At 38.2% G+C, this 21,460-nt stretch overlaps 1 protein-coding gene across 5 annotated transcripts in view; it reads left to right on the top strand.

The window, feature by feature from the left end:
- Positions 1-532: 532 nt before the first annotated feature.
- CTBP1 (C-terminal binding protein 1) overlaps positions 533-21,460 on the top strand; it is a 300,829-nt gene continuing 279,901 nt past the window's right edge. For 4 of the 5 annotated variants that reach the window (XM_019552701.1, XM_019552692.1, XM_019552691.1 and 1 more), the window contains exon 1: positions 533-694. In XM_019552701.1, coding sequence (XP_019408246.1) covers positions 637-694 — 58 coding nt within the window. In that variant the 5' untranslated portion in view covers positions 533-636. The remainder of the gene's footprint in view (positions 695-21,460) is intronic. The other variant, XM_019552697.1, reaches the window with a different exon arrangement.

Here is a 21,460-nt window from a genome sequence, read left to right as displayed (position 1 = left end):
CAGTGTAGAAGTTGGCACTTGGAATGTCATTGTTATGTATTTCTTCATATGCAATATGCCCCAGAACCTGTTTGCTAGGTCTCTATGTATTGAAAGGTTTATATTCTGATTTGTTATAAATATTATAATGTGCTTAGCATTTCAAGTGGTCATTAAAAACCCTAATGTCTTTCATCGTTTGGGAAGCATGTTTCTGTGACTAGTTAGTGTAATGGGTAAATGATGTAAAATAATTTTATCTGGGCTGGATGGGTACAGAAAGGGTACAGTGTAGATGGGAGAATACATATGAAGCAACACAAAAATGAATAGAAAAGAAAAAAATTGTCTTAGAGTTTTTAAGCTCTGTTTGTACACTTTCATTTTTTAAAATCTTCAGTCATGTTTATTTTGAAATAATCATACAGCATTTTTAAAGAATCTTCCATATATCTTCAGAGCTAAACTTTTTAAATTGCAAAATAAGATGCTAAATCTGAATGTGATAATCCACATTTTATAGATTAAGAATTTTTATTCTTTCTTTTTGTAGGGGAGAAGACATTTTGAAAACAATCAGAAATAATTTTTATTTGAGGCTGCTCCTTGAAGTCTAGCCGCGGAGTACGTGGTGACGTTTTCCGAACTTCCAGTCTCATGTCTCTCATGGACAAACACAAAGTGAAGCGGCAACGTCTAGATCGTATATTTGAAGGTTAGATGCTACAATCTATAATGTGACTCCATTAAACTGTTTAATGAATTAATGATCTTTCTGGGAGTTGGAAGTGGGTTTCTTATAGTGATTAAACTTCTTTTTAATTGAGTTATAGTGCCTTTCGTTATAGGCTTTCAATCACTGAATGAGTAGTTGTGATTATCATAATTGTGCGTGTCCACTGTTTTGAGATGAAAACAGAGCTAGCTGGATGAGAGAAATCTAGTATTTGAATTTCAGCATCATTGTTGTGTGCTTGTGTCAGTCCATTTACAGCTTGGTAGTTTAAACCTTGCAGTTTTTAAATATACCTTTTCAAAGACCTACTAGTATACTAATTAAGAGTCTTCCATTTTCTCTGACATTTTTCTACAGATATCTGAATAGATATGCTTAAGAAACAGTATCTGAGCCTTCAAACAGCACAGAGTGTAAAAAAGTACTATAGAGAGCTGTACTGGTAGAAACCAGATCTCTGTTACTTGGAAGGATTTTCATGAATTGGATGTCAGTGTATCTCATGTCAAACACAATTTATATTTGTATAATGTGGGTCAATACAGGAATGTTAGGTTGATTCAACATAGAATAAGGTGAGAGAGAAATTATTCAGGATTTTAATACAAACAACTTTTATATTTTAAGGAATGCAGAATGACTGAAGCTGTTTGTTTATATGAAAAATGTTAACCTCGTTTTGGACCGTAAGTGGCTTCCCACAGCTTTAGAGCTACAGAAATCCAATCTGGATTTTTAAAATGTCAGAGCTGTGCTGTATTCAGGAGGTTCTGCCTGCATCTCGATGGCTGTCAGTGTGGCATCTGTGTGAGTTGTTGCCCACTATCCATGCAATTTTGAAAAGTTTTCAGTGGAACAGAAGTTAATAATGGCTCCATGTAAGACTTAGTAGCTAAATACATAGACTTTATATTTTAAGCAGTGATTTGTTAGGATGCGGCTTCCAACATATTATTTTGCAGAAATGTATATAATGGATAAAGCTGAAAAACTGGATATGTGGTACAGGTGTTAGAGTGCTTGTCTTTACTGTCATTTTTCTTGCTTGTCAGTCTCAGCAAGTTAGTTAATTTTATCTGTTCTGTTCATTCTAAACATCTGTTTCCTAAACAGATCAATATTTTTTAAAACTCATATTTATTTTTCACTGTCAAATCCAGTTAAGTACAAGATTCTGTGCTAATTATTGTGATTATTTTATATGGTGTTTTGCTTTATAGTTCAATTTTTTTATAAGTCTGGCATAACATACTACTGTTAATGTTTACTTTGCATTAGCGTAAGGAAGCACTTATAGGAGAAGTGTGCTTCAAAATGATACAATAATAGTGTTCTGGTCGTAGATTTGTATGGTACAGAATTTTCACCAGTATTTAATCTGCGAGGGAAGCAAGAATGCATTTAACTTCCATTACTGAAGGCCTGATTCTCAAAATTAAGTAGTCACAATTCCGAAGATAGGAAGTGCAATTATATGTCCCAACTTTTTGCATGAAATTAATTGAAATGCAACAATTGTGCTAATACATTCGGTATCTGCATGTGCAAAAGGTCATTTCTGTGTTTGACCATTTTCCTGTATCTTTGTGTAATTTGCACAGTTGCTTATGGTAGGTGATCATGCAAATTAGGCAACAAATTGAATATGCATCACTGAGTTCATTATAAACCTGTAAGTGATTAAAGTGAAGCATGGCAAGGGAATCAGTAAATTTCAGTTACTACTCAGTAGAAAAAATAATTCCATTATTTTGAGAATAATTAATTATCTTTTAATGCAGGTGAGCAGGTAATTTAAACTGTAAGTTGATTGTGTGTAACTATGATTCCATTCAGTGGGATCGTTTTTGTGGAGAGGCTTTCAGTGGTACATACTGGTGTATAGTACATTAACTTGCCTTGGTCTCTTGTGTAATTGCACAAGAAAAGCAAATGCAATTTTGTATGTATTAACAGAAGTATTGTATGGAGCTTATAGTGGCCCTCTACTTAGTATCAGTTAGGCCTAAGCTGAAGTACTGTATTTTAAGAAGCTTAATTGGAGAGGTGCCAGAGGTGAATAACAAAGATGAAAAAGCAGTTGCAATGCAAGCCATATGAAGAAAGGCTGAAGGAGTTAGGTCTGTTTAGTTTGGAGAAAAGGAGATTTGGGGAGGAGGGGTGATGAAAATTTTCAAATATATGAAGGACTGTTATAGAAGGCATGTTGCAACTGGTTTTAATTGCTGCAGAGGAGATTTAAAACAGTTTTCAGGAAACGCTTCCTAACTGTAAGAACTATGGAACAGCAGAACAACCTAGATAAGAAAGTAGTGGCATCTCTTTCATTTGAGGTTTCAAGGGCAGGGTGGATAGACATCTGTCTGGGATTGTTGAGGTCAGTGATTCTCAACCAGAGGGTTGCAGTACTTGGTGTACTGCAAGATCTTTTTAAGGGTATTGCAGGGTACCACATGACTCATAAGATAAACCCAGAGATTTCAAATAGATTTCAAAATAGTCTGACCTGGACCTGGACCAGCCACCAGCTGTGGTGCATATCCAAGACCCTGTGCTTGAGGCCTGTCTGGCAGCATTTGGGTCAACATGAACCCAGGGGGAAGCTCTCAGGGCTGGATGGAGATGCTTTGCAGACCAGATCTGGCCCATGAGCCGTATCTTTGACACCCCGGTGAGCTTAGAAACACCAAATAATTAAAGTTAAATTTGGTCTTTTACCTCAAGTACTGTAATTATCAATTGCTTTTAGATGCACATATATGATTCTGTCTAATCCGAGTAGCTGATGTTGGACTTCGCAAAGTTGTGAAGTATCATTTAACAGTTTCTTTGTAGAAGAAAGTATGAAGTGTGTGCAAATGTGCGAGATGAATTAGCTACGGATCATATTGTCCTTTGTCACCCCCCTCCTTTTGAAAAAACGCTCTCTGCAAAGCATAGTGGAAGTAGTATACATTTGGCAAAACAGTTGGAAGAGTGTTGCAGTACAAAAATAAAATATGTTCATTTTCTGTGTAATCTGAAAAATCCTAAATATGTTTTTGGCATCTTGAAGATTGGTTAGCTCTAATTAGGCTATTATTGTATTGTATATTGTAACAAAACTATAAACAGTGCAGTACATTTGCTTAAATTCTAAAAATCTTCAGTTAAGTCTCTTGGTAATTTACTGACCATTGTTAGCAGGGTGACTTGGTCATATCAGTTCTGGAAAGCTGTTTTAAGCTTGCCAGGAACTAAGAGCTCATGCTAGGAGGTACCAAGAGGTGGCTGCTGTGTAGGAAAGGGTTCTGCATTTCCTGGGTCTCCTGCAGGGAGTGTGATGAGCACAATGGAGGGGCATGCTTCCTAGACATGTTGTGCACAGGAGGGGTTTTCCTTCAATAAGCAGAGGAAGGGGAAGCCCCTTGTCTTACATTCATGTATAAAGTGGAGGGGGAACAGGCAGCCTCCCCGTCCCCCCTCCCACAGCAGCCTCCTGCCCCCTTCTCCACTTCCCCTCTGCAGCTTCTGCCCCGTCTATCCCTTCCCTCCCCCCCTGCTGTCAGGTGCAAGGGGTCTGTCCTGGGCACAGAGCTCATGGAAACGGCTTCCCCTGCTTGGCCAATCAGCAGTGCTGATACTGCCGCAATGTCTGCCTGGCTACTCAGCAGTGCTGCTATTGCTGCATGGGAAAGCAAGGGCTGAGTGTCCACATGCTGTGCTCTGGGATGGATAGTCAGGGGGGCAAAGGGCGGGGGAGGCAGAGGCAGAGACTGGGGGTATGGAGGGAGGGGCAGAGGCTGTGGGGAGCTGGGGGGTGCAGGTAGCAGCAGGGAAGAGTAGGTGAGGCAAAGGGCAAGAGATGATCTGATTTCAGCCCTCCCCACCTCCCACCACTGCTTTCCCTATTGTTGCAGCAGCGGGAGGCTGGGGTGAGAATTCAAGACAACCCTCCATTATTTTGATTTTATACCTGGAAAACTGTAACACATTTATACATATTCCATATCTAAGAATCTAATTATTGGGGGGACATCTTATATTCAGAGTCATCTTATAGTTGAGTAAATACAGTAATATTGATTGCTAGGAAGGACTACAAAATGTATAGTTTCAATAGATCCCATGAAGAAGGTTTTGAGCAACTAGTATTGAGGTAGGTATTATTGAGGAAATTTGTTATTGCTTTTAATATACTAATTAACTGCTGAAGCTAATTAAAATGTTAACACAGCTACCGGGTATTTGTAATCTGTTAAGGTTTAGGTGTTGTCATATGATTACACGTCATATTTTAATCTGAAGGAAAAGTTAGACTCTAGTCTCTTTGCACCTATATGCCAACTGGGTTGGCCTTTTTTCATCCCATTCTAATGTTAAATCCTGGGGAAGAAATTTTTACCCAGCCTAGCATCCCAATTTACATTCCAGGCAGTAGTTTTCTTTTATATAGACTTGGAATACATATTTATATTCTCTTTTACAAATTTAAGAAAGAAGAGGCAACTTCTTATGAAAACAAGAGTTAGTGACAGAGAAACTATTTTATTAGGGCTACTTTATTACAAGGGGAGCAACTGAGCAGGAAAATATACTTTAAAATAATGTTTTGATTAAAGAATCAGTTTCCTCATTTCAAAGTTAAAAATTCCAAGCACATTAAAAGTGTGTGTGTGTGGGGGGGGAACCCCTTATCTTGTAACTGCTTAATGAGAAATGTTTGTTGTTTGTGGGGGGGGTTTTGGGGGGGGGGAGTTGGAACAAATACTCAATCAACCAGATACAGGCAGCCATATTTCACTATGAAAGGTGATAGATTTGGAATGGCAGTTAGAGAATATGATAAAGGAATTGTTTGTTTAGACGATTAGTCTATGCTTTAATGGTCCTGAAGAAATGTAACTTTGTAAGCCATCATGTCTATATCTGTATTAGTTCTAGTAATCATCCCACGGCTTTAGCTGATGTCAGTATTTCTGTCAGTTTAGGGAGTTGCAAACAAGAGGCGGGGTGAAATAACTGATGGTTTTATTATTTTAAATCCTTAAATGGTATTTGTCTTTACTTATACAGACATTTTGAAATATAAAGTTATCCAGAGTTAGAAACAAGTCTTATTCCAGCATTTTATTTGTACATCTACAGAAACAGATCATGGCCTCTTCCTAACATGTTAGAAACATTCCCATAGCCAGATCCCAAATGTTATTTTCTAAATCCTGACCGTGTTTGAACCACGCACTGAAGAGATGAACATTGGTTGTTATTTTCTTCACATCTGTGTTGTTGAGATTGGCACATCCATATTAATCAAAATCCAGATTTTCCCCATATTTTCAATCCATTTGCCTAAAGTCTTTAAGTAGGTATGTGAATAGAAGCTGACTAGTTCTCATAACTGTTGAGTACCCATGACTTGCAGATTTGTGTAAGAGCTGCAACTGGTCAGCACTTCCGAAAATCAGACACTGTCACTTATTGGTATTTCGGCTGCCAAATATAGACTTGATTCTTTAATTTTAGAAAAACAAATTTGAAATGGCTTGTTTAAAATAATAAATTCAATTTGATGCACATATCAGAGAAAGAAATGGACGCATAAAATATATAAACAATTTTGCAAATTAAATTAAAACTTTGTAGTAGAAGGATGGTCAGATGTTACAATCTGACAGCTACTGGTGTTGTGAATATAATACCTTTGCAATACATATTTAGTAAATGTAATTGTCCTATGAGAAATGCAGTTGAATGTTTAGTTTTATGTTGTTCTTTTCCTGACTCTTTTGAGGCTGGCTTATTGAAAGATTAGGGCAGCAGAGGGAGCTAGAAGATCCTTAATATTTTATTGTTTGTTTTTTCCAAGTGAAAGTTGCTCCTCCATAAAGTACCAATTAACCTACACAAAAATGTCATTGTCTAAACTTACATGCCTTTCGTAAATAAATAAGTAAAAATTCTGAACTGGAAAAATTCCCATTTCCCTCAGCTACCCAGTACAAATTAAATTGGAAAGCAGATCGTAAAAGCTATAGAAATCTCTCCCTGCAGAATAGTCATCAAATCTGTCGACTGTAACTAATGAAGATGTTTGAAGCCATCTGAATTTTCTATGAATAACCCAATTTGGATTTTCTATGATTCAGGTACAGGCTTCTTGTGATCAAATTATTTTTGCAAGTAAGCTGTTTTAAATCCCAAATTATGCACTCTGATGTCACAACCTTAAGAGAACTTTTGAGGAATTCTAAACTGTTTTCCTAGATTTATTTTTTAGGGAGAATCTGGAAATTATTTTGCATCCTGGGTTTACAGAGACTTAGACAAAATATTAAATTATGAAATGCCAGTTGTCCTCAAACGGCAGGAAAGAAGAGCAATAAAATCAGAAATAGCTGGCTTTGAAATCAATTATATGATGAATATGATGTTAGTATGAACGGTCTAAGAACAAAATGGTAAAATAGTTTGTCACTGAGCATCTTTAATGAGAATTTACCTTTCTTTCTTTGGTTTTTCTTTTCTCTTCTATCCCTATTAAAAACATCTCTTAAAAGGCAATCTAATAGAATTGTTTATGGACATGGCTGCATAGACTTCTACCGTGTTCTTAATATACAATATCTAGGCACATTTTGCAGTGAAAGATGGTTTCATCATCCTTTTGGATTAAGATTGCCTCTGTAAATCGCTTTTGTAATTTGAATCTTCATTAAGTGCCACCTAAACAGAGATTTAGAATTTGCATATAGTTAAGCTATTACAATGTTACAAAGTTGCAGTGCTACTAGTATGAAAAGAAAATTGGCTTAAAATCCCATTTTGCCCTAAATGTTATTGAACAGTATCCCTTTAATGAAAAGAAAAGTATTGTTTTAACAAGAAAACCGTAAAACCTTTCAGGGAAAAATATCTTCCATGAACATCTCTTCTTCCAGAGAGATTTCTCTTTTACTGAAACATTTCAATTGTTGGAACTGGTTATAAGAATTCTAAAGAAAAAATGAAGTGTGTACATGTGTAGCTGTCAGTATGTGTAACAGTAGAACAGACTTGACTACCACTTGTGTTGAGATACCGCATCCGTATTTTGGACCCATTAACTGAAAAATGGTGACTCTGGAGCCCGCTCAAAGTCCCTTTCTGATTTGACAACAGGACAGGATCTCCCCTCCAGAGTCTCTTGCTGTGACCTGTGAACCCCTAAGAGCAGGGCAAGTTCAGGAAGTCTAGGAACACTCTGAGAAAACTTTACAGCATCAAAGCAATAGGAATGTATTCCAATTATACTTGAATGAGATCTTAAATTTGCTATACCAGATTTTAAAATGTTTTTAGTTACTGAAATTTGTTTTTTGACAATGCAGATAGATGCTTGATGGAATTTCGAAAGGCTTTCGATGCTAATACCTTTAAAAATCAGATCTTTAATCTGGCTGAAATCTAGACACTATTCTTCCTCTTACAATCCACCCTGGAAGATCATAAGAGCTGAATGAGAAATAAAATGCAGAAGCCAACTGCCTAGTCAAATATACCATGTTATTTCACAACCTTCACCAAACAAAAGCAGATAAAATCATAGAATAAGAGGTCATATAGTCCAGCCCCCTACAGGAGGCAGGATCATCCCTATCTAAATTACTGTGTACAAAGATCTAACACCGTAACCTGCCACAGATAAAACAGGCAGGCCACAGTGGCCAGTGTCTTGCTGCTGCAGAGTTGGTTAAAATAAACTCAAGAAGTCCAAGGAAGAGTCCTGCTGAAGAGAGAGGCAAAACCCCACGTAGTCCATATCAGTCTCACCATGGGGTAAAATTCTGTCCTAACCCCCAATATGGTGATCCGCAACGGTGATGTGATGCCTATCCAGCATGGGTTCAGCACTTCTCTTTTTTGATGAAGAACACCATTACACTCAATGAAGTTTCAGTCCCAAAGGACTACATAGGTAGAGAATAGACTCATTAGTAGATAAACTTTAATACAAACTCTATAGCTCTCACAGCATCAGCTGCCTTTTCTTTACTTTGCTAAGTCAGGTCTGGCCTGGGCAGCCACCTGGTCTAAAGTCAGAAAATTCTCTGCATTAAACACTTATCTCTATGGCTAAGGACAGACAGTCAAAAACCCTGAGCCTGAATTGATTCCATCTTTGAAGGTTGGTCTAACTTGGCTAGGCTAAATCAGTTCGTAACTGTACAGACATCCCAGAAACATCCCAGAAATGTAGGCATATGCCAGCAGTGACTCAGGCTAGAAGCTGGGGGGGTGCTACAGCAGCCCTTCCTTTTCTTCCACAGTGCTGAGCTGAGGGGTGGCATGGCCAGGCCCTGGCAGGATGCTCTGATTAGGGAGGGGTTCCCCCACTTCTGACCAGCCCAGCAGGGAATTGATGACACAGTGTTTATCCCCCATTAAGAAAACAACACAGGGACATTACCAGCTACCTGTTGATTCTGCCTTTGTCCTGTCTGCCACAGCACAGACCGTAGCCAGCATGTGGTCTGCTAGCTAATGTTGAGAGGTGTCTGTGCAAGGCAGAGGGGATGGGGATGGGGAGGGAGTGGGGGGAGCAGAGGGAAGCCAGACAGATGTCTGCCATCTCTGCTGCAGATGCAGCCAGGGAGCAGAGGGCAGGGGCTAGCTCTGTAGAGCAGAGAGCCCCACCCAGCCCAGAGAGGATGCTGGGGGGAGTCTAGTTTTAAACCAGCAAGGGATCTGGGACTGACATTATATAAACCAGTTTGACCCAAATCAGTCATGTCTGATGAACCTGCTTGGATGTAGTATCTCAAACCAATTTCAGCCATTTTCAAACTGGTTTGTATGCACTGAACATCTTTTCTGTTACAGGTTTAAACCAGTTTCTGATCACTTAAACCAGTTAGTATAATGTCTGTCTCCAGCCCATAAGATTTTCTCTCCTAAGTTCTCTTTTTTTGAAAAGTCAGACTGATCTAGTAGTTGGGACTTTGGACTTGGAGTCAGGAGACCTGTGTATTATTCCTGGCTCTTCTAATCTTTGGGCAAATGACTTTGCCTCTCTTTGCTGCTTATACCCTTTCACTCCATGGCTAGGTACAGACGGTCAGTGCTGTCGGACTGTGATTTAACGTGAACCAGGAAGGGGTCTGGGACAGAAGTTTCATAAACCGGTTTGACCCAATCAATTAAGTCTTATACTGCATTCATCCAGGTTTATCTTAAACCAGTTTCAGCCATTTTGAAACTGGTTTATGTACACTGAGTTTCTGTTACAAGTTTAAATCAGTTTCCGATTACTTAAGTCGGTTTATGTGTGACTTCTGTCCCTAGCATTTGTTTATCGTCTAACCATGCTGCGCTCTGGGGCATTGCAATGCATAAAACAGAGCATCATCATCATAATAAAAATAATAGTCTCGAGTCTGGTATTTTATTTCTATCAGGTGTATCCAGTAGTACCTTAAGCGTTCACAGCAACAATGGTGAATAGAGCAGACATGCGCAGTTATTCCTAGAAAGTGCAAGTAATAAGATCTCAGTAACTCTTCAGAGAGGAGGACTGAAGAACATACACATCACCACTACCACCACCATTAATGTGTAAATCTTCTAAAAAAAGAGTTAAATCAGACGACGTTAGCCTGGTTTATTTCTACGAATAACCTGAGATGCTCCGAAGCTGCCAAGCAAATACAAGGATGGATAGAAGATGGGGGAAAAATAATTTTTTGGCAGATACTTTAAATATTTAGAGATAACATTCAAAGAAAAATAAATTAGGACTGCTATTAACATGAAATTTAAAAGAATGAGAATGATTACAGTGGCATACAATAAATAGCTTTCGTTTTAGCCACCTATATAATGGAATTTAATTAAAATGTAAATTAAAACATTTGCCCCTGAATTGTATTATTGTTTCTTATTCCCTCTTGACTTTGTTTTTTGAAGATGTAAACAGTAGTTCCCATGTGCTTTCTGGGTATCAGATACCACTTAGACAGGTTTTATTAGTTTCTACAACATCTGCCAGCCACGTTGTAGCAGTTGTTGTTAGTTTATCTAACCTGCAGATGGTCGTGTTTGCTGCTTTCTGTGTAGTGCTCCACAAACTCCCATCTTTGTTCCCAAAGTGCTGTTCTGCACTTACATGTGAGCACTATCAATTTATCAAACTCAAGTAATTTAGTAACAATTTTTTTTCTGCTAGCAATAAACAAAAGCAGCTGTCCCTGTCTACTTAAATACGTAGATTGTAAAAGCCTTTTTGAATAAGCAGTACAAAAGTTCAGAATTTCAAACTGGAATTTAGGGCATGCGAGTCAGGCTCGGCTGAGATGTTTAGAAATAATATGATGGAGAGAATGAATTAGTTACCATAGTAACCGCTTTGTTTTAATAATTTGGTGGGGTATGAATAGAAGCAACTCAAATAGTAGTAGTATAGTAATTTTAATTACATGTTGTGTGGTGCTAGTGGCTGGGGGTTTTAATACTGAAATTAATTTGATTTTAGCAGTTGAAGAATGATTTTACTTTTAAAAGGCAGCAGTAAAGACGCCCTATTTTTTCTGAGCAGAATGATCATATTTTGCATCTGCTCAGAGCAAATAAGATTACTGGTTTCTTTACAATAAAAAGTGCTCATTACTTTCCATGGTAATTGTCTTAAACTGTGTATGTGCTGTGATTTGTTGCTTCTTAATGGTAGCCTAGCCAGCCAATTTAAACTCAGATGTACAACCATCTATGTAGGCATTTGAAGTACGTCTTCGGTGGCTTTTAGGTGTCTTAAGTGTAAGAGAACACTTGTTAAAGCCCTAAGGCATCTAAGTCTTTACCAGCTAGGTTCCCTGCATGCCTTTGATTCCTGCTTCCATATATACCCACAATTGCTGTCATCTTGGCACGGTTGAGGACTTCCACACTTGTCTCCCACAGAAGCACATCTGGATCTTCAGATCAGGCATCCTCCTGCCTAAATCCCTTGCAGGGTTTGAACTGATGGGAATGCTCTGAGCACTTTTTGCACACGCCTGTAGGAGTGAACCCCACACATGTACAGCTCGAGCTGCTTTTATTAAAAAGCAGAGGCAGAGGCTGATTACTGTAAAGTATGTCAGCAGGGATTGGCATTTGTTCTTCCCTTGGTCAGGTGAGTGCCTTAATTACTGGGTGAGAAGATCTGACTCCTTATCTAACCATCACTATCACTGTGTTCGAATAGAGGAGTTATGTATGTAGGTGCCTAAGTCTGGGAGAGGGATTTAGGGAATGAATTCTGGTCTGAGAAAGGCATGTGTATTACTAAAAAAAAAAAAAAAAAGATGAAAGCAAGCCCTTCTCTTCAGTGTTCCTTATTTGCCACCTTTGCTTTTTGATCTCTCATTCAAAGTCATGTTTTCATGTTATGTTAATAGAGACTGAAGTCTCTTACCTTCTAGGCCATCCTTTCTGTCATTTTGGGACTGCTTTGTAAAAAACATTAACATTTCCCTGTCCATTCTTCTTTGCTGATGGGTAAAAAGGTTCCTGTTGGACATCTGTTTCACAGTTTAATTGTTCTTCATTGTTGAATTTCTTTACTAAAATGAACTGAAATGCTGATTTGTTTGATTTCATTGTTCTCTTCCATACTATAAAACAGTATCTAGTTTTTCTTTTAAACACCTGTCAATCTGGTTTTAAAACACCCTGTTTTTGGTATCATATATCACTTTTTTATTCAAGCTGATTTGTGTTGTAGTTTTTAATACTGGTGGATATTTATATAGCTGTTTTAATATAAAGCTCCCTGAGATCTTTAAAACCCATTTTCTTAAAATCTTCAGGCTGGGAAAAGGGCAAACCAGTGCTGTGAAAGTATGATTAATTATAGGTCCGTCTTCAGATCAGCCTGCATTTCCACAGCTAGCAGGACTGAGGCGTGACCTGTGCAAGATATGGGATAAAGAAGCTTATCCATCAAACTGCAGACGGTTCCGTTTGTGGTTCGTTTTGTGCATAACCACATGTGAATCCATACAAAGTCTGTCTGTTCCCAAACATCATTTTTTTCCCCTTATCTGTGATGTATGTAGTAAGTACTTCATAGCTTTTTCCTGGCGTCCAGCTTGCTACTTCTACAGCAAGCTGGCATGCTGGTTCTCCATGCCATGCGTAATATATGGCCCCTCATATCTGGTGCTTGTCATCCAGAAGGTTCAGTCCCTGTCTCAGACTAGATAGTGCTGTCTCCAGTTCTGTGAGCCTGCCTGGCAGCATGATGGACTCTGCACTTCCTTGCAAAGTGACATAACTATTGAAATGGTATCTTCTTTTAATTGGAAACTGTATTTACTAGACAAAAAGCCATTTACTAGGTCATTCCAAAGAAAAGCTTTTCACTGCACATAATTTTAAACCTGCTTTAAGCAATTTACTCATTGAGATTGTCCTTTTGTATTAATAAAACTTGACAGTTATTTTTAGGAAGCAGGATACAGGTTAAAAATAAGAATAACTTTCTTTTGCCTCAAACTATTTAAAACATTTAAAATGCTTGATTTAATGAGAAAAGTTAACAGTGACAATAATAGTTTGTGCCCTGCTAGCGTACGTGGTAGAGTTCTAATATAGTTTGGAGGACATATTTTTAATTTTATGCCTCATTTCAAACGAATGTTAAATTTGTAATTGTTTAGTAAAGTGCAGTACTACATCCCCTATGACAGAAATCTAATTTTTGTCATTTTTACTCGTTTCTCTCATTAAGGTGTGAGAAATTAAATATTGCTACTTTCTCTGATCAGCTTAACCACTGACATGTGATACCTCTGTATCAGTAATTCTCAGCCTGCCTTGATCCTTTCAAGGTGCCAGGGGGTGCCATGCAATGTTAGCATTCGTGTGTGCAAACATGGTTCACAAAATAAACCCAGAGATTTCAAATAGAAATCTTTAGCTTGAAAAACATTCTGACCTGTTGTGGCCTGAGTGCTTTGCAACAGAAAAATTGCTTTTGTATTTTTCCGTAGTCAAAAAAGTGAGTGAAAACTGAGAGCTGGCATTTTCCAGGGGGTATTTAGAGTCTACTGAGAGTTGTTTTGAGCCTGAAAAGGTTGAGAACCACTGCTCTACATACATGAATTATTTTTATAACATCTTTTCATAATGCATTTTAGATTGAGGGGTGAGTCTAGCTGCTGAAAAAGTTGACTCTGGTAGATGGGTCCTTTGTATCAATACCTAGTTTATGAAAGAATTATTTTAAAAAAATGTATATTTAGTAAATAAAGTCAAGTATCAGACTTTTACAGGAATACAATTTACACACTCTAATGATCTAAATGGAAAATGCTTATAAATGCAGCTTATTATTTTTATGAGCATTGTTTTGAAAAGGAGTGTGAGATTTCCACGTTGACATTTAATTGAGTAAATGGAACGAATTGCTTTTAATTCTTTTGCTTCTGTATGAATCATAGAAAATTAGGGTTGGAAAGGGTCTCAGGAGGTCATCTAGTCCAACCCACTGCTCAAAGCAGGACCATCTAACAACACCCAAGGCTTTGTCTAGCTGGGTCTTAAAAACCTCCAAGGATGGAAAGTCCACAGCCTCTTTGGGTAACCTGTTCTAGTGTTTTACTACCCTACCAGTGAGAAAATTCTTACTAATATCTAACCCAGACTTCCCTTGCTGCAACTTGAGACCATTGCTGCTTGTTCTGTCATCTGCCACCACTGAGGACAGTCCAGCTCCATCCTCTTTCGAACCCCACTCCAGGTAGTTGAAGGCTGCTATCAAATCCCCACTCATGCTTCTCTTCTCTAAATGAAATAATCCCAGTTCCCTCAGCCTCAATGGGTGCATTTCAGTTGGAGAACTTAACATGTAGTTTGGGTATACGTTTTCAGATAGGAGTTATGTGTAGGCAGTGTGTATATAAAACTATATGTAACAGGTCTAATTTATAGATATATTTTACTGTGTGAACAAATAAGTTGTACTTCCTGCAGTGTGTTCAGAATTTAAGAATAGGGGAAAAATGGGGCTTATTAAATAAAAATGTTTTAAATATGCTAGCGGACTACAGTTCATCTATCTATACTTGAACTTATAAAACCACATGTTCTAAAACCCTAGCAGAGTTGATTCAGTCAGTCCTTCACCTTTCCAGTTAGCTGGGTCCATGCATATCTGATAATATCTTAAAAGTGAAAATTAATTCTGTTCTAGGTGGACATTGAGATTTCACAAAACTTGTAAGCACATAATTGTTCCTTCTCTATGTAGTTTGTTGAGAGCTTTGGAGTCTCTTGGGTTAAAGGTACAGCTGTTGAGTCGAGACTCAATAATTGCTTTCAAAATCATTCTAAAAGACTAGGGACAGAAGTTGCACACAAACCAATATAAGTGATTGGAAACCAGTTCAAATCTGTAACACAACAGAACTTCAGTTTTCAAAATGCTCATAACCAGTTAAAGATAAACTTGGATGGATGTACTATCAGACTTAACTGATTTAGGTTAAATCGGTTTATTGAATTTCTATCCCAGATCCACTCCAGATTCAAGTTAACCCTTAGCCCCTCCAGTTCTAGTGCCCCCACAGTCTTCTGGCCTAAGACACTGAAGCATATGGCTGCATTTCCAGAATCAAAAGTGAATGTCTGTTCAATTGCTTATACATCACTCTATGCAGCTTGGACTAGCCTGCGAAGATTGAATCAATTAAGCCTTGGGATTTTTGGCTGTCTGTACTTAGCCAAAATGTTTGGTGCTGGCTGTAGTGCTCAGTCAAAACATATCTGAAATCAAGTTAGCCTAAACTCATCTCCCCCTATGATGAGGTGACATAGCACCTGGATAAGGGAGACGAGATTGGTGTCATATATCTGGACTTCAAAAAAGCCTTTGATCTGGTGTCCTACAATCTCCTCATGGAAAAATTGGCCAGTGTGGCCAAACTGCCATTTTTGTTTTTCTTGTTCCGTACAGATCAGCAATTCTTTTATAAGATAGGTAAATGAAATAAGAAAATAAGTTACCTTGCAAAACTTATACGTAGAGGTAAAAATGTAAGGTTTCTATTAGAGTTATGTCTTAGTCATTATAATTTGTAGTACAACTGTGCTTAGTTAATTGCATCTAGTAAGAGAGGTTGATTTATGCTATCAAATAATTCTAGCAGTAATCTAATTGGGAAGTTAAAAGTATCCAGTGGCTTTTTATGGCATAAGAGGCCCACAGTGTGTTTACTTGCAGTATCTTTATAGGTTTTCAAATATAGGACACAGCCTGACACAAACAGGGATTTAGCTTGTTCTAGCTTAATAACATCAGTATTTTTATAGCCCCAAATTGGTTTGAAGTGAACACCTCATTGAATAGTGTGTACAGATGTTGGAAGGGAACAAAAAAGTCAGTAAACTTACACCTGGATTAACTGAGCAGCTTGGTACCTTACACATCAGGGTGTAAAATATACAGCCTGTGGGACAGATCCTGCCCATGGAGCTGTTCTATCTGGCCTGCCAGGCTACTGGTGGGCTACCAGAAATTGGAGCATGGCCAGTGGTGGGCATGGCCTGCTGTAAAACACAGAGCCTGAAGACACCAAAGGACATGGCTGTAGGTGGCAAGGGGTTCAAGCAAGGGCTGTGCAACATAGTCCTTGATCGCCTTGTGGCTATCTGGCCCATTGTTGCTTGTGTGCAGCCGCCGCAGCATCTGCCTGACTTGTGTCCACTTGCTCTACTGCCTTGGTTGTGGTCATCATTGCTGCCACATTAGCCACTGCTGCTGCCACTGTCCCATGCTCTGGGCTGGATCCATCTTGCCCAGGCTCCAAGTGGAATTTGACATTCTTGTTGTATAGGATGTTGTTACCTTAAGAAATATTAACAACTATGATGTCTACAGGGTTGCTATTTATTGTCAGTGGGGAAAAAGTGTCAAAAAGCAGCTACAGATATTACCTGAATTATGGCTTCCATTTTTTTGGGTAAAAATCCACAAAGCATCTGCAGAAATTTCATTAGTACATCTGGAACTAGCATAAAATTGCTTTTTTTTAAATGGCAGAATTTTACACCGTTTGCATGCTCGCTCTCTTTCACTCTCTCTCATGGACAATAGAAGTAACTCTAGTCTAAGAAGGTGTTTTGTTAACTAGCCAAGGGCAGAAGGAGATGCTATGTAAAAAAGCAGGAAAGGAATATACTGAGCAGTCTTTATTGGGCGAGCAGTTGTTTGAAGTTTGCACCACATTGAAATAACATAATTTTTTTAAAGTTACTGGCCGTACATAAGTATTCACATCTACTCCGTGAAGTCATGATATAAGTAATGATCACCCACTGTTTCTTGGGGGTGGGGGGGAGGGACCTAGAAGGCTTAGCAATAGGGTCACTTAAGAATTTTATTTATGACTTCCATGTATATTGATTTTTAATTTCTTCTGTGATCAGATTGATTGCCATTAAAGTTTTGTCTACAACCTAAGAAAGCTAATGACATTTAAGATGAATTGGAGATAAATGTTTACTATCTTAGCAAATACGAAGTAAGGGTTATCCAGATTTTTAAAATTTTCTTGCAAAATTGACCTTTTTTGATGGCAGTCATTTTGAGGAATGTGTTTGAGCATGCTAACCTTAAAAGATAGGTTAATATTGAAATTTCAGCATTGAGAATCATTAAGTTAAGTATCAATAAGATGCACATATAGCTGGAGAATATACTAAAGCTAATGTCTACTGTTTGAAAATTTTAGCATCACAACCTGTTACTGATTCTAGATTTCAATTGCTTGCCTGTTATTGCTAGTATGATGTTGGTAGGCGAGATATCTATCAAGAATTGTCTCATTTTGCATGGGTATAGTTTCTGGGAAATCCTTTTACCTCATCAGCATATTTATAGTATTGTCTCAGCTTCTTGAAGTGCTGACTGAAATGCTGGAAGTACTGTCTTGGCAGGATTAGATTTTAAACACAAATATTTAAATGTTTCTACATCTTTTTTTTAGGTCTTTACTTAAGGAGATTTTCTGTTTCTTTCACTGTCAGAGCCTATGTTGTGTTGCTATATCATATGTAGGCAAATTAGTGACTTATTTTAGTGCACATATTGCTTGTAGATGAGAGATAGTGCTAGCACCTAACCTTGCAGAAGCCCATCAGACAGAGTTTGTGCTTTCCTTACTTGACTGCCAAAATGAACTTGAAATTGAGAGTTGGCTAGCATTGTCTGAATATGTCAAATTGCAATATATTTGAGAATTTTAATAGGAGGCCTTTATGCCACACACAGTATCATAGGCAGAAAACAGATTCATAAAAGCTGCTCCTGTTTTTAATTGCCAGTGATAATCCAATAAAATATGACATAAGTGCAAGTACTTGATCACAAGAACTCAATAGTAGCCTAAAATGTGTTTACTATAGGAGCATTACTCTTTCAAAGCACGGAGTCAATCTGGCAAGTGGCATCCTCTCCAGAAACTTGTATGATGCATCTAAAACTGAAATTGTACAATAGCTTCTTGGATCATCAACTGGTTTACCAGTTTCAGTGGGAGCAATGACTTCATTTTTTCCAAATTCTTGACAGAAAGATCTAATGGGAAGGATGCAAGTGGCTGCTGACCTTTTTGGATCAACATGTCTTAAGAAATCAGAAAAAAATACCATCCATGCCAGCAGCTTTCGCTTCTCTTCTGTACAAAAGGGTACTGTTGATGTTAGCCCTTTAAGAACAGTTTGGTAAAGCTAAGGAAAACCACAGCTAATAAGCAGACCTTGAAGGACTGTATTTACTTCTCTTCTTGGCTGTAGTTTACTATGATCTTTGAATTAGGTATTAGCTGGCTGGCAATACTGTTTGTGGTAACTTCAGTTGTTTGATGTATTGGGGCTGGGAATGCAAGTAGATGCAAGAGATTCCATGCCTTTCAGCTTCTATATGTGAACTCTATATTTTCCATTGCCCCAGCCCATCAACACCATATATTGGCGTCCAGTGACCCTGAGAGAGAAGGAACTAAATCTACGTCTTTCACAGTTTCGTATGATCTTTAAAGGGTCTCGCTTTCTAAGCTCCTACATGAAGTAAAAGACCTTACAAAGCCATAAAGAATGTCTTCTCCAGATTTTTTTTCCAGAAGTTTGGGGGAACGCTCAGAATATCAGGTGTTTCACATAAATAATCTATCCTTTCTACAGTAGTTACTTTAAACACAGGTCAAAAGTTCTAGTCTGATACTGGTACAATTGTTATAAAAGGCATTTCAAAGCCAATCCAGGGAGTCAACTGGTCTGTGTTGGCTATAAGAGAAAATATCCAAAACTGTTCTTGGTACAGACGAAGGGTGTTCATTCAGGTGCAAAGATATAAAGCACAAATCTAGCCTGTTATCTTTCCTTCACTGAGATAATCGGAGTCCTTTTTATTGCAAGTCAAACAGGGAACACCCATATTGCCATAACACCAATTCTTGTCCCACTCCATCAGTCAAGCACTGACTTTGATGACTATTAAAGTCTCCAAGATATACATCTGTGTGATTAGATAATGAGAAGCTGGAGAAGGATATGGCTGATTAGATAGTTTATAAATATCATATATTTCCAAGTCAGTGGATATGGAAACACTTAATTTAGGCCTTGCGTAGGTGGATAGGCCATATTTTCAGTGATTTCGGGATATAAGAATTTGCCAGTTATACCTGGTGAAGCTGCTTCGTCAACATGTTTCAGAACAGTAAGGTGTTATGATCATTAATAGTCTCGTAATGACAAAATTACTTTCTGCTCAAGATAAGCTTATGGTATTAGTAAATCAGTGGGCCTATCTTGATTTTTAGAGAGTTGCTATTCAGACAGGGAAGTTGATAGTCATCAGTAGGCAACTTTAGTTCACAGGTCAAAAGAGGAGAGCCGTGTGAAGATTGCTGCTGCCCACTTTCCTCCCATGCAGGTAAGTTAAAGTCAGTGCAATGTAAAAGTGTTATTTTCAATGACTTAGTCATGGATACACAGTTAATCTAAACTTAATTAAGAATTTTGCTGTGTATCCAGGTGGGTAGGTACAATGGTGAGAAATATTTCAGGTCCTATGAAAAAAGGGCAGAAAAAGAACAGAAAATATTACAGGCTGCTGATAGACGTGGGGAAAAAAAGTGCTTTACCAGATGAAGCAATGCATTACTTTGACCTGGTTCTGCAGCGTCTGTACAGATCGGTTGCTTCAGTGGGGCTTTTTGATGCTTTTCTCTAAAAGCTGATTCCATCAGCTTTGAGATAAAAGCCCTGCTAAAGCACTTGATTTATACAGATATTGGGTGAGCTGAGTCCATCTAATGTGATGCCTCTTCTGGGTATGTGCTGGGCTTGGTGCGGAGGCATGCTGAGTTTAAAGTGCCATTTTGGCAGGGGTTTTTTACATCTGTAAAAGGGCCACGGTGGTTTTATATCAGCCAACAATGTGTATCACCTATTCAAATGCTGTATTGAATATAATAGTTCCATTTTGAGGTGAAAATGGAAAATACCAAGACAGGGCATAATCCATTATTTATTCAGATGCAGAGAATTAAAATTAAATAAAATAACCGTATTCTTAAAGTATTGCTGAAAGGGCTTTAAAATATTCTAGGCGTGACAGTACAGAGTAAAGCAGTGGTGTTCAACCTTTTTCTCCAGCAGGTCAGGTGAGCAGTGCCCTGTATGTCCACAGGCAGTGGGCACCATCCAGGCATGTGGAAGGAGGTGTGGGGCAGACCAGTTACAACCTGGCCCCACAGGAGAAGGGGGGCGGTGGCCTGGCCCCCAAGTGGTGAAGTGGGGGATTTGGGAATTTGGCAGGGGGAAGGTGATAATGTTTACAAAGTGATTTTGAATCAAGAGGAAAGTGCTATGTTTGTGCAAAATATAATTGCTGTCAAAGGCGTACCTGAGCATTAATGCACACTAGGCAGCGGCAGTGCATGGGGCAGTGGCTGGGTTGACAATGACTGCTGGGGCGATAGTATAGTGGCTGCTATTTTTGCACCCCACTAACTTGGTAGGTGGAACTGGTGCCCCAGTTGTGCTCTCCCTGCCAGCTACACTACTGGTTGCCTTAATTTTATTATTGAATAATCACATGTAGTACTTAATAATTTGTTATTCAATGTTCCTGTATATAGGAATTACCTAAACATGTTTACATTGAAAATTTGAAAGAAAATAATGCCATAATTAACCTAAAAAAGCTATAGAATGTAATTATTATGTGCTTGCTTCATGATTCAGCAGTTAGGCTGTTTTGTGCATGTAAATGATTTTTTCTTAATGGATTATTGCAGCACTTGTGAGCAAGCAGTGCAGGACTCTACGAAGGGCATACCTTGAGGACACTGCAGTAGCAATATTTTGCTGTGTCACTAGATTTTATCATGCGTAAAGGACATGGATTCTTTTATCCCCAAGAGTTTTCTATTGAATATCATTGTTACATTTCTGACTGACTTGAAATATGCTAGTAGTGTACAGTAATTTAAACAGTTCTCTTGGGCAGTGGATTGCTTGTATTAGTATAGATTATCATACTTTCTTTTATTTAAATATGGAACCACTAAGTTTTTAACTATTGTGCTGATGATTTCGATGCATGAAAAAATATAAAACAATATAGCAATTTTAGTAGTCAAGCTTTTTTCCCTGTCCTTAGCAGGAGTAACAAAAGTTGAAATGAGTCTCTTTCAGTTTGTTCTGACAATGTTCTCTAGTTGTACAATAAGTGCTACT

Source organism: Crocodylus porosus, unplaced genomic scaffold (assembly GCF_001723895.1).
Source record: "Crocodylus porosus isolate Cpor-Errol unplaced genomic scaffold, CroPor_comp1, whole genome shotgun sequence".
Lineage (NCBI taxonomy): Eukaryota > Metazoa > Chordata > Crocodylia > Crocodylidae > Crocodylus > Crocodylus porosus.
Note: the sequence above shows the minus strand (reverse complement) of the source record. Positions and strands in the feature narration are given on the sequence as shown.